The sequence below is a fragment of the Saccopteryx bilineata genome, chromosome 4 (genome assembly GCF_036850765.1).
Source record: "Saccopteryx bilineata isolate mSacBil1 chromosome 4, mSacBil1_pri_phased_curated, whole genome shotgun sequence".
Taxonomy (NCBI): Eukaryota; Metazoa; Chordata; class Mammalia; order Chiroptera; family Emballonuridae; genus Saccopteryx; species Saccopteryx bilineata.
In genome coordinates, this window is record NC_089493.1 from 75,744,942 (window position 1) to 75,766,248 (window position 21,307).

Below are 21,307 nucleotides of genomic sequence, written 5' to 3' on the forward strand. Positions count from 1 at the left end.
ACACCAAGTTCTGCATGCAGTCTCTTCTTTTGGCCCCTCAAGGACCCTGTGTGCTAAGGACAATAAATGCAATTGTTTTCCTTTCCAGGATAAGAAAACCGCAACTCAAAAAGACACATAGTAGTCTATAACAGAATCGCGACTAGAACCCAGTTCTCCCAATTTCTTCTGCACAGATCTTTCCACCATGCCATCCTGGTTAGTGCCTTCCATCAGTGAACTTTGGAAAACAAGTTTGAGACACCAGAATTAAAAAGACAGTTCATTAAAAAGAAATAATTACATATATTGTAGGTTAAAAAATGAAATAGTCTAATCTCTCTGCCCCCACAGCATTTAAGACTTTGTACTGTTAAGGAACTAGTTTTCTAACAAATAGTATCCTGATCAAATTAAAACAAAAATTTAAATATATGAAATGGAAGGGAAGACATTGTAGTCTTCCCTTACTTCTGGCCGACATTTGTCTCTGTTTTCATCATTGAGTTTCTCAAGCCCGGGGCACGTGGCCAAAACCTATTTGAAACGGCAAATATTCCAAAGAACACCTCACACAGGGTGGGAAGCTCAGCACCCGGGAGAGCGGATGTTCTGATTCCAGCCTGAGTCCGCTCCAGTCTCATCGCCGGGGTCGTCCCAGGCAGCCACCTGAACTTTACGCGGTTTCGTTCACAGCAATATGAACACATTTGGGTCCCTGCACATAGATGATTTTGTACATGTACTCACGCTTTACATACTTAAATACATAAATGTAAACTTAAAACAATGTGTGTATGCACTATTTTGTTTACTTCGTCGGAAGTCACGTCCTCTCCCTTCCCTGAGACGCCCGTGAGCCTCCTTCCGCGGACGCAGGATAGGCTTCTCCGAGCTCAGCCCAAGTCAGTGGGAGGATTTACCGGCTAAAAAAGGGCAGGTCCCGCGCACTTGACCCTGCGCCCCCGGCAGTCCCTCACTACTCCTAATTCGGGGAAGCCCCGCCACCTGTTACCAGCAGCCAATGGACGCGAGGGGGGCGGCCCGGGCGGAGCGAGGCTACAAAAGGCGGCGGGCCGCACGCCCGGACACCCCGCTGCGAGCGCGCTCTCGGGCGACCCGGCGGACGCGGCTCGGCGCAGGACCATTCGGTGACCCGAGGGCGCGGCACGATGCTGCGGGTGCGGTGCCTGCGCGGCGGGAGCCGCGGCGCCGAGGCGGTGCACTACATTGGATCTCGGGTGCGTGCGCCGCCTGCTTCTTTCCCTGGCTTTAGCCCAGCCAGCATTGCGTGACCTGATCCCTTCTGGTCCCCCGTGGAAGCTCGGCTTCAAGAGCTTTTGCTGGCTACTGGGAACTTGGCAGTGTCCCCGGGGTTTGGAGCAGTCCTCGGGCCACACCCCGTGGGTACAGTTGGTTTTTGCGTGTCTCGGACTGCGGGGGCCGCCAGCACAGGGGGCGTCGCCCTCCCCAGCCGGACCTCTTTAGCTCCGCGGAGCTTGCGGCGGGAGTGAGGAGATGGGGACGACAGCACCTCGTAGTAAAAGGGTGGTGTTGGGGTTCATTGCCTTCGGTGGGCATAGAGTTGAGCATGCATGTGGGTTGGACGGGAGAGAGGCAAAGTGGGGCTTGAGGACGGAGAGGGAGCGAGCAGACCCCTTCCAAGCGTAACATGGAGTCGTGAGTCGCGAGAGGAGTTGGAGCGAGTTCGGCCTATACCCAGAATTTCTGCCCAGTCCCCGCCCTCCGCTGCCCTGGTGAATGAGCGCGCGCCTGCAGACCCTCCCAAGTCCTAAAACCGGAATATCTATCAGGGCGGTTCAGCAACTCCCCTCCCACACCCCGGCCCCAGCAACTGGTTCCAGAACAGCTGTCACTCTCCTGGCTTTGGTCCGCACTCCAGGCTTCCCCTCCTGCCTCCTTCCTAAGGCTTTATTCTGATAGAGATTTGGGGACTTGAAATTTGCCTTGTGGATGAGGAACTCTCCCTGCTCTCGACGTTTGTGGGCCCTGCATTTTTCAAAAGGTTTTTTTGAAGTTATTCGATCTCCTTTCTAGTTGTTTAAATTTGTGCCTGGGTTAATCGTTATCTTGGCTAGGCGATGGTGGATCATCTGTAAAACGTACTGGATGGCACGGGGTCATTCTCAGAATTTAAGTGCCAAAAAATTCGAAGTGTGTATCAGCAAGGAAAAATTTTTTTGTTTGAAACTGATTATTTGGAGAAAGTCCTTTATATATTTTCACTTGGGAAAAAAAAGGTCTTAATAGTGATAATCTTTGATACTTTGAAGAGAAAAGAGGATTCCCTCCCCCAGCTGGTCTTGGCAGTAGACAAGGAGCAGCTTTCTGTGGTTTTCTGGGAAGAGAGTGACCCATCATCTGCAGAAGAGTTGCCTAGTTTGATTAAACCTTGATTGCAGAAAACGATACTGAGATATAAATGGGGTGTATGGTTGTTGAGGACAAAATTTGCGGGGTTTAAAAAAGTTACAGCAATTAAATAACAGATAAGAAGATGGCATATAAAGAAATAGAAAGGTAAAATTCACCTGTACCCACTACTCACTTGTAAATTAACATCTTGGTTTTTCGTTCTCTGAAAGGATTTTTAAATGTCTCACAATGTTACCCTGGGTTTTTATCTCCCCTCACTTCCCCTCCCCCCAAGTACTATATATTTATAAGATTACACAATAATCTTTTCTTTGTTCTTGGAAGCTTGGAAGAACCTTAACAGGATGGGTGCAACGAACTTTCCAGAGCACCCAGGCAGCTACGGCTTCCTCCCGGAATTCCTGTGCAGCTGACTACAAGGCCACCGATCCTCTGCCCAAGGACTGCCCGGTCTCCTCTTACAACGAATGGGATCCCTTAGAGGAAGTGATAGTGGGCCGAGCAGAAAACGCCTGTGTTCCACCGTTCACCGTGGAGGTGAAGGTAAACAAGGGTGTCCACATGTCTGAAGCTGGGTCTCTCCTCACCTTCTGCAGTCTGGCTTCTGCTCCCACTGTCCTCAATAACGGCTTTCACTTTAGCTTACTCCCGAGTCCCAAATCCAGGGTCAATTTTAAGTTCTCTTAATTGGCATCTCTGCCGTATTTGACACTATTTACACCAGGGGTCCCCAAACTTTTTACACAGGGGGCCAGTTCACTGTCCCTCAGACCGTTGGAGGGCTGGACTATAAAACATACTATGAACAAATCCCTATGCACACTGCACATATCTTATTTTAAAGTAAAAAAACAAAACAGGAACAAATACAATATTTAAAGTAAAGAACAAATAAATTTAAATCAACAAACTGACCAGTATTTTAATGGGAACTATGCTCCTCTCACTGACCACCAATGAAAAAGGTGCCCCTTCCGAAGTGCAGCTGGGGCCAGATAAATGGCCTCAGGAGGCCACATGCAGCCCGCGGGGCCGTAGTTTGGGGACCCCTGATTTACACAAATGGTAACTCCCTCGTTCAGATTCTGAGAGACTCCTTTCTGGAGATTATAGTTCTTTATTCCTCACATCTTCCTTCATTGTCTGTAGTGTTGGGGGTTGAACAGAATTTCACTTTGGCCCCTTTCTCTTAGCTGTTCTCACAGCTTCAGAGCGTACCTCTACTCTGGTCCAAATTTCTCTCCTGAACTCTGTCCAGATGAACATATTAAACTCTTTACTGGATATTGCCACAGATCTCAAATCGACACATCTTAAATTCAAATGCCAGTCACTCTGCCAAACCGGACGCTTCTTCATTTTTTCCTTTCAGTTTTTGGCATTGCTGTTTAGTCAAGCTAAAACACCACAAGAATCATCTTTGACTTTATTTTAGTCACATCGTCTGTGTCCATTCTCCAAGATCAAATAAACCTTTTGTCAAAAGGAACCTAGCCTCCACCCCTCTGCCGCTGCCTTGGGTCAGGTTGTCATCTGCGGCCTGGACTATTGCAGTTAACTACTACCTGGTCTCCCCCATTTGCTCTTCTCTCCAAACCACCTTCCAGCATCTATCGGAGGGATTTTTTTAAAACCAAAATTCAATCTAACTCTTCTTGCTCTCACTCATTACTCCTGTATTTTCTAGTCTCTTTGCTTAGGATCAAGTCCTCATGGTATTCAAGATCCTTCACAATTTGGCTCTGTCTGCCTTTCCAGGTCTCCCCACACTGACTCATCTTAGAGATGTGTTCGTATGGCAGGTTAGCAGATGTATGTTCTAATTGGGTCTCTCTCACCTGTCATATTCCACTCTGGGTTTCAGCAGATTTTTAATAATAACCATATAAGCAGCCAATGTTGACTACTCAGGAGTCCCCCAAACAAGCCTCATGCTGTTGCTCCCAGCTAGGTCCCTTCCGTTCTTCTTCCTGTACCCTTCTTGTCTGCGGTTTAAAGCTACTCCTCTTACTACCACCTGGCTCTGGTGGCACCTTCCACAAAGTCTTACAGGATTTTCCTGTAAAAAGTGATATTTTCCTTTTTAAAAACTGCTAGTGTTCTTCATATGTAATATTCTATGGCCTCCCTGGTTTGGTGTTCAGGGTGTGTGCTGCATAAGGGTCCCATACCCGAGGGAGTGCCGTCAGTATTGTAGACACAGCCTAAGCTTTCATTAATAATAGGTTACAAGTATATCTTCAATGTACTTAAATTCTTCCTGAATATTTACATTTGTATTTGTCAGAAATGTTGCCTGCATTGTACCTGGGTTCCAGAGGTATTAGAAAATAGTTGCCTGACCTGTGGTGGTGCAGTGGATAAAGCGTCGACCTGGAAATGCTGAGGTCGCCGGTTCAAAACCCTGGGCTTGCCTGGTCAAGGCACATATGGGAGTTGATGCTTCCAGCTCCTCCCCCCTATCTCTCTCTCCTCTCTGTCTCTCTCTCTCTCCTCTCTAAAATGAATAAATAAATAAAGAATAAAAAAATGAATAAATAAATAAAAAAAAAAAAAAAAAAAAAAAAGAAAATAGCTTAGTACTTGGAGAGATACTATGTCCACATAGAAACAAAGACTAAGTATTTTATGCCAACCAACTGGTAAGGCAGTGGAACTGAAGTGCCAGGAGAGCTAAGAAAAAGCAATGACCAGGCCCTGGCCGGTTGGCTCAGTGGTAGAGCGTCAGTCTGGCATGCAGGAGTCCTGGGTTCGATTCCCGGCCAAGGCACACAGGAGAACCGCCCGTCTGCTTCTGCACCCCTCCCCGTCTCCTTCCTCTCTGTCTCTCTCTTCCCCTCCTGCAGCCGAGGCTCCATTGGAGCAAAGATGGCCCAGGTGCTGAGGATGGTTCCATGGCCTCTGCCTCAGGTGCTAGAATGGCTCTGGTTACAACAGAGCAACGCCCCAGGTGGGCAAAGCATCGCCCCCTGGTGGGCGTGCCGGGTGGATCCTGGTCGGGCGCATGCGGGAGTCTGTCTGACTGCTTCCCTGTTTCCAACTTCAGAAAAATACAAAAAAAAAAAAAAGAAAAAGAAAAAGCAATGACCAGGTAGGTGCTAAATAGTTGGGAAGTCTCAAAGAAAAGGATTCTTGAGGTAGACCTTGAAGACAGAGTAATAAAAAACTAATAAATTCTAATTGTTCTGAAACTACCTTTGGCTTTTTGTTCTGATGTTTAAAATTTGATGGACAGATTAATTTATATGTCATCCACATGTTTTAAAAGGCATGATCTCATTAAGGTTTTTTCTTAGAAAGATGTCCCATCCACTACTCATTTTAATTAAGTGAAATTAAATTTCAATTTCAGGCAACAGTTTATCCTTCTACTTGTCTTTAAAATTAGTGACTTTATATCATGTGATTTTTTTTTCTTTTTTTTTTTTAGAGTGAGAGACAGGAAGGAAGAGAGATGAGGGAAGGAGAGAGATGAGAAACATCAACTCATAGTTGCTTCACTTTAGTTTTGTTTGTTTGTTTGTTCTTTGTATTTTTCCAAAGTTAGAAGCTGGGAGGCAGTCAGACAGACTCCTGTATGTGCCGGACCGGGATCTACCTGGCATGCCCACCAGGAGGCGATGCTCTGCCCATCCGGGGCATTGCTCTTTTGCAGCTGGAGCCATTCTGGTGCCTGAAGCGGAGGCCACAGAACCATCTTCAGCTCCTGGGCCAACTTTGCTCCAATGGAGCCTAGGCTGCAGGAGGGGAAGAAAGAGAGAGGAAGGAGAAGGGGAAGGGCGGAGAAGCAGATGGGCGCTTCTTCTGTGTGGCCTGACCGGAAATCGAACCCGGGACTTCCACACGCCAGGCCAATGCTTTACCACTGAGCCAACCAGCCAGGGCCCACTTTAGTTGTTTTTATTGATTGTTTCTCATATGTGCCTTGATAGGTCAAGCTGAGCCAGTGACCCCTTGTTCAAGCTAGCCACCTTGGGTTTCAAGCCCATGATCTTGGGATCAAGTCAATGATCCCATGCTCAAGCCAGCAGCCCTGTGCTCAAGCTGGCAAGCCTATGCTCAAGCTGGATGAGCCATACTCTAGCCCAGGGGTCCCCAAACTACGGCCCGTGGGCCGCATGCGGCCCCCGAGGCCATTTATCCGGCCCCTGCCGCACTTCCGGAAGGGGCACCTCTTTCATTGGTGGTTAATGAGAGGACTACCACTCCTGGAGTACTGTATGTGGCGGTGCCACAAAGCGTGGCATAGCTCACGTACAGTACTACTTCCGGTGACATGGGATGCACGCGTCACGGCTCTGGAAGCGTGTCATATCACTTGTTACACCTAGCACTGACAAATATGGAACTGGACATTGACCATCTAATTAGCCAAAAACAGGCTTATAGTTCCGATTGAAATACTGGTCAGTTTGTTGATTTAAATTTACTTGTTCTTTATTTTAAATATTGTGTTTGTTCCCGTTTTGTTTTTTTACTTTAAAATAAGATATGTGCAGTGTGCATAGGGATTTGTTCATAGTTTTTTTTATAGTCCGGCCCTCCAATGGTCTGAGGGACAGTGAACTGGCCCCCTGTGTAAAAAGTTTGGGGACCCCTGCTCTAGCTGGTGATCTTGGGTTTTGAACCTGGGCTCTCAGTATCCTGGGCTTATGCTCAAGCCACTGTGCCACTACCTGTCAGGCTATACCATGTGATCTTATGTAATCAGAATTCTCAGACGTTATTATGAGTTTTTTGTCACTTTATTTTAACTTTGGACTTTGTAATTTCATGGGATTGTGGAAAGTGAACTGGCTGAAGTCAGGAGACTGGGATTGAATTAGATATTTGATAAAGCTTGATAACTAATCTACCAGTTATTTGACTTTGTGCAAGATTCCACAAATTTTTGGGCCTCAGTAAAATGAAGATATTAAGAAGTCTGCTATCTACCTAACAAGATTAAATATGAAGGTAAAAGGTTACATGTTAAGTATTTTAGAGAACATACTGAAACTTACTATAGTTGAATGGATCTAGTTTGCTAATTACAATACAAAAGTACATTGGGGATATAATGGTTGTAGATATTAATAGCATTAATAGTATTGATTTCATTCATCTATATATATTTCTGCTTTATGCTGCATACTAAAAACTAGGTATTGAGGGAGAAGGGAGTAAAACTAAGACATGCATGACTCTTAGAAGGCAAGGTCTTACCTTCTAGTCAGAGGAAAATGACACAGATGTATTAATTTGGGAAACAATGAAAGCTAAAACAATATAGTAGATGGTTTATATGCAATTAGAGCATAAGATATATGGGAAGATATAAGTTCCAGAGAAACTTTATGGGAGTGAGGAACATAGTTGTCAGGAAGCACAATTTTTAAAAGCTATATATGGCTTTTTAATTCTGTAAAACATAATGAATACTTTCCACCAAATATGTGCTTTTTGTTTTGCTTTTGTAATTTTTTACAAAGCCCTTGGTAAAGGACCTTTCATAAAAGACAAAATCAATCAAAGTTAATGTAATATGTTTTCAGGTGGATAAATAAATTTCTGTTGACATTTCCTAAACTTTCAAAGACTGTGTTTAAAATTCATTTGGCAACCCCTGCTGAAAGATTTTATGCTCTGAAAGGCTACAAAGTTTCTAGGATTGCAGCCACATCTCTACAACACTATTAAAAACCTAATAGGTTAAACACTTAATACAGTGTATTCTCTTTTTTATCTTGCAGACACTTGGTAAATGATTGCTAACCCATTTAGCAGGGTTATAAAGGAAGTGTAAATAGTTTTCAGCTATCTCTTGGAAAATGTAATGTACCCTGATCATTTGGACTTTGTCCAACCTTAGCCAGAGTATGAACTATACAAGTCACACTTGTTCAAATAAGTTTTTTCTCCCAGTGAAGTTTACTTTATATTTATCTTGGCAAGTGTCACTCTGCACAAATAGTCTCACAGGATACTTTGAAATGTGCCTGGCAAGACAGCATGGCTGTGCATCTACCATAACCCAGTGTTACACTTTCAAAGGCTTCTTGTCCCTCAGCGGATTATAAGAGATGTGCCTGGCATGAGAAGGAGGAAGTGGTGAATGGATGTAGTACCAGGATGTGTCTGAGAGGAATATAAAGAGTCATTATTATCCTCTCCTTCTGATTGCTGCTGCAGGACTTGCTAGGCATAGAAAACAAAGTGCTTTTGTTTTGTTTTTTAAGGGGGTGGACTCAAATTTTTAATACTGATAACATTTTTTATGGGCCAGATATTGAATCTGTTGGTTGCCTACAGATCTTAAAAAGTAGAGCCACTAACTACTAATTTAGACAGGATCAGCAAACTTTTTCTATATAAGACCAGATAATAAACATTTCAGATTTTGAAGACCATAGGTCTCTGTTGCAATTACTACCTAACTCTCAACTCAGGCATGGTAGTGCAAAACAACCATAGACAGCATGTAAATGACTGTGTCTCTGTTCCCATAATACTTTATTTACAAAAACAGGCAGAGGGCAGATTTAGCCCATGAACTTTAGTTTGCCAACCCCTGTTTTAGAGCTTGACTGTCATCCTTCATGTTTACTGAAGCCCTGTTTTTCAGATCCTTAAACCCTTCTCCAGTAGGTTCAGCTCCAGTCTAATGTGAACCTAGATACAGAATTAACGAGAGGTAGGTCTGCTTCCATGTTTGGTATTTATTAGGCTGAAGTGAAAATGGAAGTAAAGACAGAAAATCTGGAAAAGACATTGTCTTTGACATTAAAGATTTAGACATTTTGATGAACTTATTTCATTACCCATTTTTCCCTTTGTGATAGCACTTATCACTATCTGAAATTGTCTGATCTATGATGGAAACCTTCTTATCTGACATGATCAAGAGTGGTAGTTGGTCAGTTAATCAGTGATCTATAGAAATATTTTTTAAATACCTGCTTTAAATATTTTTAAACTCAAATTTTTAAATGGAAATTGTTTGCCAACCTTTTGATTAAGGTCCAACCAAGGCTTTTTTCTTAGCATTTGTATCTTCTGATTGGAATTCTACTTCTCTGTCTGGATAAGTTACATTCATATGCATCATCTGCATTTCCCAATGTAGTTCTTTAAACTGATTGAGAACTTAGCCACATGCAAAACAATCTTAATGAAGATACCTCTTAGATTTTTATACTTTTGAAAATTGATATTTTTATAGTTTTACCTCATTCAATAGTAATTTTTAACAAATTAAGCTTTTTTTTAAAGCATTCAACTGGTTTCCATTCAGTGGTCTTTTAAAATGCATATAACCCTTGGTCACTTTCTAAATGTTAAGCTTTTTTTAGCTATTAAAAACCGTGTATTCATTTATCAGATTATTTTCTTCTATGACAAAAGGACCCGAAGCAACGAGAGCTTGGATGGGCTGGGGAGCGGAGAGGTGTGTGGGGTGAGACCTGTTGGCAGGGAAGAGTAGGAAGCACCAAAGGCAGACTTGTACTGCCAAGTGGTAAATCAGTCATATGGGAAAATCACTAATGGATTTTTAAGAGAAACAAAGCATGTATGAGAGTATGTCCTTAATCTTTAAGGGGGAAGTGCTCTATTTTCTTACCATTTTTTTTTCTTCTTTTCCAAGTGAAGGTAGGGGACATAGAGAGACAGACTCTTGTATGCAGCCCAACCAGGATCCACCTGGCACCCCCCACCCTGGTCTGGGGCTGATGCTTTGCCCATCTTGGGCCATGCTCACAACCAACCTATTTTAGAACCTGAGGCAGAGACTCCACAAAGCCATCCTCAGCACTCGGGGCTGATGCACTCAAACCAATCGAGCCATGGCCACAGGAGGGAAAGAAAGAAAAAGTGAGAGAAGGGGAGGAGGAGGGTTTGAGAAGCAGGTAGTCGCCTCTCTTGTGTGCCTTGACTGGGAATTGAACCCTGGACATCCACATGCCGATGCTCTACCACTGAGCCAACCAGCCAGGGCTGACAAAATATCTTGAAGTGCTGTTTTCTAGACAGAATTCTGTGATGCATGGATAGCCCATCATTTTTGTCTTAATATAGGTGTCCTTTTATTCTCTTATGCTGTATCATTTGTTCTATTATTTGATTTCATTGAGATTGTCTAACAGGACCACTCATGCCTTGTTTTGTGCATGAAGCATGGGCAAACTGGCCCAAAAGGATGCCAAACCTGCGTAAGGCCAGACATGCTGTGAGTGGTAAGGCATGAGATCTCAGCCAGACAAAAGAAGCAGAAGGTCTCAAAACATCAAGGGGATCTAGAGTTCTTTATTCAACAAATACTGAGTGTCTTCCCAGAGAGGCACTGTGCTTTGTGCTGGAAATCAACACTGTACAAGACGTGTCTTACTTCGAATTCGGAAGCTATACAAATCATGGTTCACCACCTATAAACCTCTCATGCGTCGTATTTTTCTTCTAGAAATATTCCACTTACTTTCTTCTGCTTCTAGGCCAACACATATGAAAAGTACTGGCCATTTTACCAGAAGCATGGAGGCCATTATTTTCCCAAAGATCATTTAAAAAAGGCTGTTGCTGAAATTGAAGAAATGTGCAATATTTTAAAAATGGAAGGAGTGACAGTGAGGAGGCCTGACCCCATTGACTGGTCGTTAAAGTATAAAACTCCTGATTTTGAGTCTACGGGTAAGTAATGTCTAAACTACTAGTGTCTTAATTTTTAATTTCTTTCTTAATGTATAAGGAGAAAACTCTGATAATACCTCAGAGATTCCTTTGTTTTAATAATTCTTCAAAACTTTATAGATTATTTAGAAACAGTTTGGGTTTTTTGATATGATTAAGATGTATGCATTCAAAACTTCATTGTAAATCTGGAATCGCCTTGAAAGATTCAGCTTTTCGTTTTAAACTTACTGTAATTTTCTTACATAAGAACAGTGGATTCTATTTAATTTTCTTCAAAAGCAGAAGTTAAGAGAGCAACAGAAACATTCCCATTTTAGTTTTAACTGACACTGCTACAAGATTGTTCTTATGCCTGAGTCCAGTGTTCTAATTTATAGTTCTAGAGGCAATTCTTGGCCCTACTTTTATCTTGTGGTACTGATATTCCCTGAAGAACTCTGTTTCAGTGTAGCAAGAAACTTACAAAAGGTAAAAAATTTGTAATTCAAGACCTCTTTGAACAAAGATCTTATTATTTCATTTTTCTTCTCTCTCTCTCTCTCTTTTTGGCTTCACCATCCCTCACAGAATTCACGTTAACAATCTAGTATATATCATTCCATATTTTTCCATTTGCATATAATTACATACTTTCACACATACAGATTTTCTGTAAATTTTTTTTTACTGAAAAATGAGATAATAATTTATAGCCTTCTCTGTCTTGAACATTAGCATTACTGAGGTGGTTGTGGAACTTTTTGGTCTGACAGGTTTATATGGTGCGATGCCTCGAGACATCCTGATAGTTGTGGGAAATGAGATCATCGAGGCTCCCATGGCATGGCGCTCTCGCTTCTTTGAGTACCGGGCATACCGATCAATTATCAAAGACTACTTCCATCGTGGTGCCAAGTGGACTACGGCTCCCAAACCCACAATGGCTGAGGAGCTTTATGACCAGGTAAGTCTCTAATTATAGGTGTGCTTATTAGTAACTTTTCTAAGTAATCCACACAGTAAGGTGGATATTCTCTGATGGCTTGTATTTGTTATATATTTTATGATGAAGATAAGAGTAAATGATATTGAGATAATGATAGTAATAATGTCTAATACTTTTCTGGTGCTTACCATGTGCCAGGTCTTGAGTGAAGCACTTTATTTACATCCTCAGGCCTGTTTACAGTTCACAGCAACTCCATGAGGGAATAGCATCATACTATTATAGCAGGGGTCAGGAAACTTTTTGACTGAGAGAGCCATGAATGCCACATATTTTAAAATGTAATTCTGTGAGAGCCGTACAATGACCCATGTACGTTACACGTTATCCAATAAAAATTTGATGTTGTCCCGGAGGACAGCTGTGATTGGCTCCAGCCACCCACAACCATGAACATGAGCGGTAGGAGATGAATGGATTGTAATATTTGAGAATGTTTTATATTTTTAACGTTATTATTTTTTTTATTAAAGATTTGTCTGTGAGCCAGATACAATCATCAAAAGAGCCATATCTGGCTCGCGAGCCATAGGCTCCTGACCCCTGTATTATAGGGAGAAAAATTTGCCTGAAGGCACACAGCTATTCATTGGTGGAGAGAGAAGTCACTGGATTCCAAGAATTTGATCTATAGGCCAAATTCACAGTAAAAGGAAATATATATACCTTATTAGGCTACTTACTACTTGATCATTTACAGAAAGAATAAAAATAAAGCAAAGTTCTTCTAAGGGTTTAAAGACAGAAAGAAATAATAAATTCATTCCACCATGCCCAATCAAAACTGGCAGGGGAAACATGCCATCTCATTTTATGGTAAGAGTTAGGCTCAGGACCAAATTCCTTTTCTAAAAGAACAGAATGACTTCATCCTGTTGACTTTCAATATTGTAGGTAGCTATAGAAATTAATGCATGGGTCATGGAATATTTTCAGAATCATGACTGCCTCTGTACACTTGCTTCTAAGTATAGGAAATTGCTGCCCTGCCATTTTTTGTTGTTGGTTGTTTTTTCATTTGGTTAGAATGGGCCTACACCTTCCAGTTTTTAGTCTAGAACAGGGTAGTAGTATTTTGGGAAATGATGATGATGATTCATTTTTAGTATTGAATGTCTTACAAATAATTTCCTCATGAACCAATGCATTGTGTGTGTTCATTCTTATCCCAACTAGGATTACCCCATTCACTCTGTACAAGACAGACACAAATTGGCTGCTCAGGGAAAATTTGTGACAACTGAATTTGAGCCGTGCTTTGATGCTGCTGACTTCATTCGAGCTGGAAGAGATATTTTTGCACAGAGAAGCCAGGTTGATAAAGGCTGCCTCTGGAATTTCACACTTTATTATTGTATTTTTTATTCTAACTATTTTTAGTTTTCTAATCATAGAACCAAATCTTTATGGACTTATGTCTTCCTTTTGTTTTCAGGTTACAAACCACCTGGGCATTGAATGGATGCGTAGGCATCTTGCTCCAGACTACAGAGTGCATATCATCTCCTTTAAAGATCCCAATCCAATGCATATTGATGCCACCTTCAATATCATTGGACCTGGTCTTGTGCTTTCCAACCCAGACCGACCATGTCACCAGGTAAGGAAGTTGTTAGGACTCTGGAGGTAATAAAGTCTAGCATAATTGAAGTAGCTGCCACTTTTGTTTTAAGCACTTACATGATTCCTAATGGTTCTAAATGACAAATTCAGTAATGTTCAACATTATTATAATCAAAAATTGGATTGCTTGTGTTATGTTTACTACAGGATGTCCAACACTCAGACATATACAGTGTAGTATCATCACACTTTGGCTGCTTGCTGCTGTGAGAACCTCAAATTTGTGCCTATAGTTGAATAGAGCAGTATTACAGTAGTTCCCTTTATACTCGGGGCTACGTTCCGAGACCCTCAGTGGAAGCCTAAAACTATGTATAGTATTAGACCCTGTACATACTATGTATTTTCCTACACATATATACCTATAATAGTTTAGTTTATAAGTTAGGCAGAGTATGAAATTAAAAATAATAACTAATAATAGAACAATTATAATAATATACTGTGATAAAAGTTATATGAATGTGATCTCTCTCTCTCTTTCTCATAATACCTGGAATTTTCCACTTAATATTTCTGGACTATGGTTGACTGTGGTTAATTGAAACCACAGAAAGCAAAACCATTGATAAGGGGGACTACTATATATCATAACTTGCATCCGAGGTTCCAATTGCCACTGCATTGCAAACAAGATGATCCCTTCATGTCTGGCACAATGCCACTGCCCATGGGCATTGAGTGTCTTCTTCCCTCTCTAGTGGGTCAGCCTCCTTCGGCTAGCCCCACCCTTTGGGAGGAGCAGAGCTGCTGCTCTATAGCTGGTCTGTCCCTATCACCTGAGCCTCCTACTTCTGTCTGCTGTCCCCTACTTTCAGTTGGGTGGTGAGTGATTTTTAGGCTTTAGTACATGGTTGTTTCCTTTCCCTTTCTTTCTTTCTTTCTTTCTTTCTTTCTTTCTTTCTTTCTTTCTTTTTCTTTTTCTTTTTCTTTCTATTTTTCTGAAGTGAGAAGTGGGGAGGCAGTCAGACAGACTCCTGCATGTACCTGACTGGGATCCACACAGCAAGCCCACTAGGGGGCGATGCTCTGCCCATCTGGGCGTCGCTGTGTTGCAATCAGAGCCATTCTAGTGCCTGAGGCAGAGGCCACAGAGCCATCCTCAGCGCCTGGGCCAACTTTTTGCTCCAATGGAGCCTTGGCTGCGAGAGGGGGAGGGAGAGAGAGAAAAAGGAGAGGGGGAAGGGTAGAGAAGCAGATGGGCATTTATTTCTCCTGTGTGCCCTGGCCAGGAATTGAACCCAGGACTTCCACACACCGGGCTCATGCTCTATACTGAGCAAACCAGTCAGTGCCTTCAGTATATGTTTTTTTTTGTTTGTTTGTTTGTTTTGCATTTTTCTGAAGCTGGAAACAGGGAGAGACAGTCAGACAGACTCCCGCATGCGCCCGACCGGGATCCACCCGGCACGCCCACCAGGGGCGACGCTCTGCCCACCAGGGGGCGATGTTCTGCCCCTCTGGGGTGTCGCTCTGCCGTGACCAGAGCCACTCTAGCGCCTGGGGCAGAGGCCAAGGAGCCATCCCCAGCGCCCGGGCCATCTTTGCTCCAATGGAGCTTCGGCTGCGGGAGGGGAAGAGAGAGACAGAGAGGAAGGAGGGAGGGTGGAGAAGCAAATGGGCACTTCTCCTATGTGCCCTGGCCAGGAATCGAACCCGGGTCCCCCGCACGCCAGGCTGACGCTCTACCGCTGAGCCAACCGGCCAGGGCCAGTATATGTTTTTAAAATCACTATTTTACCATGTCACACTTCCATTTTTATCCCATAAGTTTAGACCCAATGACCAAGATTAGTCATCTCATTTTAATATAATTCAGATAGGGATAGCTGAGTTATAATAAATAGCTCACAAAGGACAAGAAGGGCTTTTTGGGAGGACAGCCTAACATTTGTCTTTATACTATGGTCATAGATACAAAGTGATGGACTGGGAAATGGATAGACTATGGGTTTGATTCAGCCACATTTTTGTTTTCTTATTACTAAATAGTTAAATATTTTCACTTTTTTAAAAAAGAGAATTACTCAAGGAAAGTGTCTTTGGTATTTTAAAATCTCTGAAACCTGAGAAAAGTACAGCATATTTTTTAAAGTTTTAATATTTCTGTTACTTTTTAACTTTAGTAATTTGGGGATTTTATGTACATTTTAATTTGGGATTCAGGTAAAATCATCCAAATATCTTGAAAATTTAATTTCTTTATATTGAAAATTGAAAAAACAGCTCAAAAATAATTATTAATCATAAGGGCTATCTGAGACCAAGAATGATAAGAATAGCATATATAGATTTAAGCGTCTTTGAGTTTTTTTGGTCTTGCAGATTGATCTTTTCAAGAAAGCAGGATGGACCATAGTTACTCCTCCAATACCAGTCATTCCAGATGGTATGTTTACTTTTATAATATACTCACAGACTAAAATTATTACTTATGTGACCAAGAATCTTCCACCTATAGAAAGCGGCCCAAATGTTTAGTAATTTAGAGAAAACATTTCCCCAGTAAGGAGTGAACTGGCAGTTGGGAGTATGGAGACTAGAATAAGTCTGGATTTGTGTTCACACCACCTCCTTCCAAGGAAAATGAAAGTGAGAAGATCAGGAAAAGTCAATATAAAATAACATAAAGCAACTAATGACTTTGTAAATAAAACAAAGTGAAATCCAAATATGCATAGTCAGTATAGATTGACTCATAACACTTATAAGTTGTCTTAAGATAAAACGTTTGCAGGGTAGGTGAACTCTGAAAATTGAACTGTCACTTTAATAGTCCTCACTTTCAAATCCTTGCTCTAAACAAAAATGATAGTAGACATGATTTAAAGGTTGTTGCTATTTTTAGATCACCCACTCTGGATGTCATCCAAATGGCTTTCCATGAATGTCTTAATGCTAGATGAAAAGCGCGTTATGGTGGATGCCAATGAAATCCCGATTCAAAAGATGTTTGAGAAGCTGGGTATGTACAGTATATGAAATGTTGTCATATACAAAGATCTGAAGTAATGACATGCTAGGTGTGATGCATGCTGTATCTAATTCCTCTTTGTTCCTTTTAGAGTATCAAGGTATTAGTTTCTAGATGGACAATATTTTTGTTTTCAACAGTCATAACTTCAAAAGGTGGGAGATGCATCACAGGCTCCTCAGTCACTCCGTTAGCAATAAGTTTATCTATCTTCTATGACTTATCTAATCTCCTGGTGTCCATGTGTGGAGAACTACCCCTTTGTAATTGAGCATATACATTATTCAGCCATTCCCCAAATAAATTGTTGAGGGCACTTTAAAGTAATTTAATTATTACATATTTTAAATGACCTATAAGGGTGCAGACACAGAAGTGACTAATATGTGTGATAAGCACTGTGAATAAAGTAATGAAATGAAATAGAGGATGTCAGTAAATCATTCAACTTTAAACTAAAAAGCAGAACTGGTTTTTATTTGGGTAGAAGTTTGCTTTTCCTGATATTCAAAATTTAGACCAAATACTCTAATGCTATTGAGAAAAGTGTTGAAAGATTTTCATATAGCTGTAGAGTACATAAATATGTATGTTGATCACTCTTAATATACTTGATGTATCCCAAGTGTCAGGTAAAGCCAGGTAGTACACTTGGTGTAATGGAGTCATGTTTTGATTTCAGGTATACTACCCAGAAGAAAATATCTGGCTGTTTGTTTGAGACATCCCCCCTTAATGTAGTACAGTATCAGTATAAAAGGACTGGCCTGTCAGTGTTAGATTGAGCCCAATCTAATGATTTAATCCGTAATGTGATGCCACTTTTTTTCTGGTTTTCATTAAGTAACTTAGTTGCTTGGGTTTCATTTATTTTTCTATTAAGAATTTATTGTTTCTCGTGTATCTCAGGCAGTAGCACAGTGGATAAAGTATCGGCCTGGGATGCTGAGGACCCAGGTTCAAAACCCTGAGGTTGCAGGCTTGAGCACAGGCTCACCAGCTTGAGTGCAGGGTCACTGGCTTGAGCATGGGATCATAGACATGACCCTATGGTCGCTGGCTTGAGCAAGGGGTCACTCACTCGCTCTGCTGGAGCCTCCCAGTTAAGGCACATATGAGAAAGCAATCAATGAGCAACTAAGATGCTGCAACAAAAAATTGATGCTTCTCATTTCTCTCCCTTCCTGTCTATCTGTCCCTCTCACTCGCTTAAAAAAAAAGTATTGTTTTTCAACTTAAAATATTATTGAGTACCAAACATCTGATGTATCATTTTATTTGTAATATAGTCTTTTCAGATGCAAGGAACTTGTTAAAGCAGACCTTTACAACTAACTGAACTCTCTTCAGTTCAGGATGAATATGGATCTAGCAATCTGAGTAAGATAGATACATCTATCAGAAAACATATGCTTGCACTTACAAACCCACCCCTTACCTCTGCCCTGCCTGTTCTTAATTTTCAGAGTTCTGCTCAGTCTCACTTTCTCAGGAAGTCTTTCCTGATGGTTCCTGTTGCCTTCCCCTCCCTGACTACACCAGTGGAACCTTTAGTGACTCTAGCTTGTCTTTTCCCTCAAAATAATGAGTTCTTGAGGGAATAGATTTCTTTTTTAAAAGCCTGTTGTGCCAACCACAACAGATTCTTCCTAAATATCACTGGTTGACTGAGCACATCATAACCATGTCAATACAAATAGTGCCAGATTAAAATAATTAATTATCTGAGTAGCTTTGGTTCCTGTATGACCATATAGCCTAGAGGATTCAAATAATGTAACAACCAGTTCTCTGCCCTAATGACCGTTTTAAGTAGAAAAAAATCAATATACCAAAATGTGGTTTATTATTTCATGCATTTAATACTTCTACAGCTTCTGAAATGGACAATAAAATAACTCTTGAAATCTATATTTCTATTGGTTCTTTGTGTCCTAGCTTCCTGTTGGTTTCACCATTTGGGGAACACCAGTGCACTCATAATATCTCGAGGGAATTTTGGGCATAATGCAAAGCTGAAACAAGTGACAGCTTGTCACCCCTGGTTGTTTGGCACTTTTTCTCTTTACGTTATATGTTTGTTTACTGAAGTAACAAATGCGAGGGAATTAAAATGTAATATTTCATCAAAGGTATAATGAGTTTTATGAAATTAATAAATAAATATTACAAGCATAGTTCTATCAAGTTTTTTTCACCTATGGACAGAATGAGCATTACTACAGGTGCTTAGAATACGCTGTTGCACAGATGAACATTTAAAAAGAGTAAGGAATGTAAATTTGTCATTTCCACATTGAGTGGCTGCCCAGGTGCCCACCTTAGAGAGAACCATGATTACAAGTGCCATTATAACAACCAGTTTGCCAAACTCAATTAAAAATTAGGTATGGGTTCTGCTGAACCAGTGCAAACCTGCTGGATTCCACCACTGAACCTAGATATTATAATAGGAGCTCTGGGCCTGTGGTGGTGCAGTGGATAGAGCACTGACCTAGAATACTGAGGTTGCCAGTTTGAAATCCTGGGCTTGCCTGGTCAAGGCACATATGACAATGCAACAAGCAAGCAATGAACAACTAAAGTGAAACAACTTCTCATTCCCCCCACCTCTCTCTCTCCTTTTTCTATAAAATCAATAAATCTTAAAAAAAAAATATATATATATATATATATATATATATATATATATATATATATATATATATGAGCTTTGTTTCATTGTCTCCTTAAGGTGGCCTGGTAAAGTTAACCATATCAGGTAAACTTTGCATATATATATATGTGAGTAAGTAAAGTCAACTTTTCAGGTTGGGTAAATTATACTTTTCCTACTAAATTGATATGGTAAAATTAGAAATAGTCTGAAAAAATGGTTAAAGCATAATTCTAAAAGCCCTTGAAATTTTAGTGTTTGATTGTTTTTGAACATTTGACAGATGTCTGTTCATCCTACCTGTTGACTTGTGAATAATCAATAGCACAAAATAGACTTCACAGTCTCTGCTGACTTTCTGGTAAATTTTTCATATTAGCAGTGGAATAGATCATGTGAAATATAATTCGTAAAAATAAAATTGGAAGATTCTCCTGGGTTGGGGTAGACTTAACTATTAGAACCACAGGACTCCTATCTGTCTTTATGTTTACTTTCTACAAGAGTAATTAGATCTGAGTCCATCTAACTGGCCATGTCTCTCTTGTTCAATGCAGGTATCAGCACCATTAAAGTTAACATTCGTAATGCCAATTCCCTGGGAGGAGGCTTCCACTGCTGGACCTGTGATGTCCGGCGCCGCGGAACCCTACAGTCCTACTTTGACTGACCACGCCTGATGGGGATCGTGGCTTGGCCTCCAATAAACATAGGGAGCATAGGGACAAGGTTCATTCTCCTGCTTTAAAAAGTGCATGAACTGTAGTGCTTTAAACAATCATATCCTTAACAGGGGTCTTAAGCCTGGTTTGTTTTTATTCCTTTTCTTTGTTATAAGGGGAATAACTTGTGCTGTGTCTTATTTTCTACTTCCTAAATTTATTTGCTGTTTGGCTTCAAGCATAAAAATTTACTGAATATATACCAAGACAGAAATTAGTCCTCTGAGTAACTTGGCCACTAATACTTAACCATCTACCTCTGTTTTTAATTTTCTTTACAAAAGGCAGCTTGAACTGTTTGTTGGTCCTAATCTTTTTTTTTCTTTTTTTTTTTTTACTTTTTGCTACACTTGTGAATGTTTGTATCACTTCTCTTTTTCTGAAGGAAAGATTTAGAATGCTCATCAATCTTAAGTAGAACTGTATAAATTGTCTCTTTTTCTAATAAGGAATTTTGGTAATCTTTAGTTTTGTTTAAAAAATAACCTAGACTATGCAAACATTTAACTGAATTTTCTATGAATGTTTTTAATATTCTCATCTCAACATTGGTGATATTTGCTATTAAAAGCCTTTTTATATGGCTTACCTCATTTCAAATGATTTAATATCTTTTTCTTCTGTCTAAAATTTTACAGAAATATTTAGTGCAATAGGCTATAATGATCAGTTCCCATCTCTTAATTTTGATATTCAGTATCTAATGGATACATTGTATCTTTGGCAAGCTAAGATTTGTTTACAAATGTGCAAATTATTTAAAGTGCAGGCTTTAAAAGCATTAAAAAAACTAATGGAGGTAAAATCTACATGTGATGTGAAATAATTTTAATGTTGAATACTGTATATGTATTTTTATTCTAATAAACATTTGTGTTACAGAGTGGATTTTATTAGTGTGGCATCAATCTATTATTATTTTTTAAAGGCAACAGCTTTTTTATTATTGATGTTAATTTATTGTGTTTACATAGATTCTAGTGTTGCCCTGAATGCATCCCCCCTCCCCCGTATTCCCCTCAACATCTCCTTTGCCCCCCTCCCTATAGTACCCTCCCCCCTTCCCTTCAGGTTTATCTCATCCTATCATCCCCTTTCCTTCTGTTCTCTTTTCCTCTGGTCCCTTTGATCTCTCCTCTGTCTCAGTTCCATTCCTCAGTTCACATTGTTCATTGGATTCCTCAAATGAGTGAGATCATATGATATTTTTCTTTTTCTGCCTGGCTTATTTCACTTAACATAATAGTTTCCATGTCCATCCATGTTGTTGCAAAAGGTAAGATTTCCTTCTTTTGCATGGCCCC

At 40.6% G+C, this 21,307-nt stretch overlaps 1 protein-coding gene across 1 annotated transcript; it reads left to right on the top strand.

Moving 5' to 3' along the window:
* Positions 1-1,050: 1,050 nt before the first annotated feature.
* On the top strand, positions 1,051-20,889 carry GATM (glycine amidinotransferase). The gene is made up of 9 exons (XM_066276554.1): positions 1,051-1,220; positions 2,701-2,919; positions 10,845-11,040; positions 11,796-11,986; positions 13,205-13,342; positions 13,464-13,628; positions 15,977-16,040; positions 16,500-16,616; positions 19,839-20,889. Exons 1-9 carry the CDS (start codon positions 1,152-1,154, stop codon positions 19,949-19,951), a joined length of 1,272 nt encoding a protein of 423 aa, XP_066132651.1. The 5' UTR covers positions 1,051-1,151; the 3' UTR covers positions 19,952-20,889.
* Positions 20,890-21,307: the final 418 nt, after the last annotated feature.

Bases quoted from the DNA above. Each gene is read 5' to 3' on its own strand.
- GATM (XM_066276554.1), top strand. From the start codon at position 1,152: ATGCTGCGGGTGCGGTGCCTGCGCGGCGGGAGCCGCGGCGCCGAGGCG. The intron at 1,221-2,700 runs GTGCGTGCGCCG...TGTTCTTGGAAG, and splicing joins TGCACTACATTGGATCTCGG to CTTGGAAGAACCTTAACAGG. The intron at 11,987-13,204 runs GTAAGTCTCTAA...TATCCCAACTAG, and splicing joins CTGAGGAGCTTTATGACCAG to GATTACCCCATTCACTCTGT.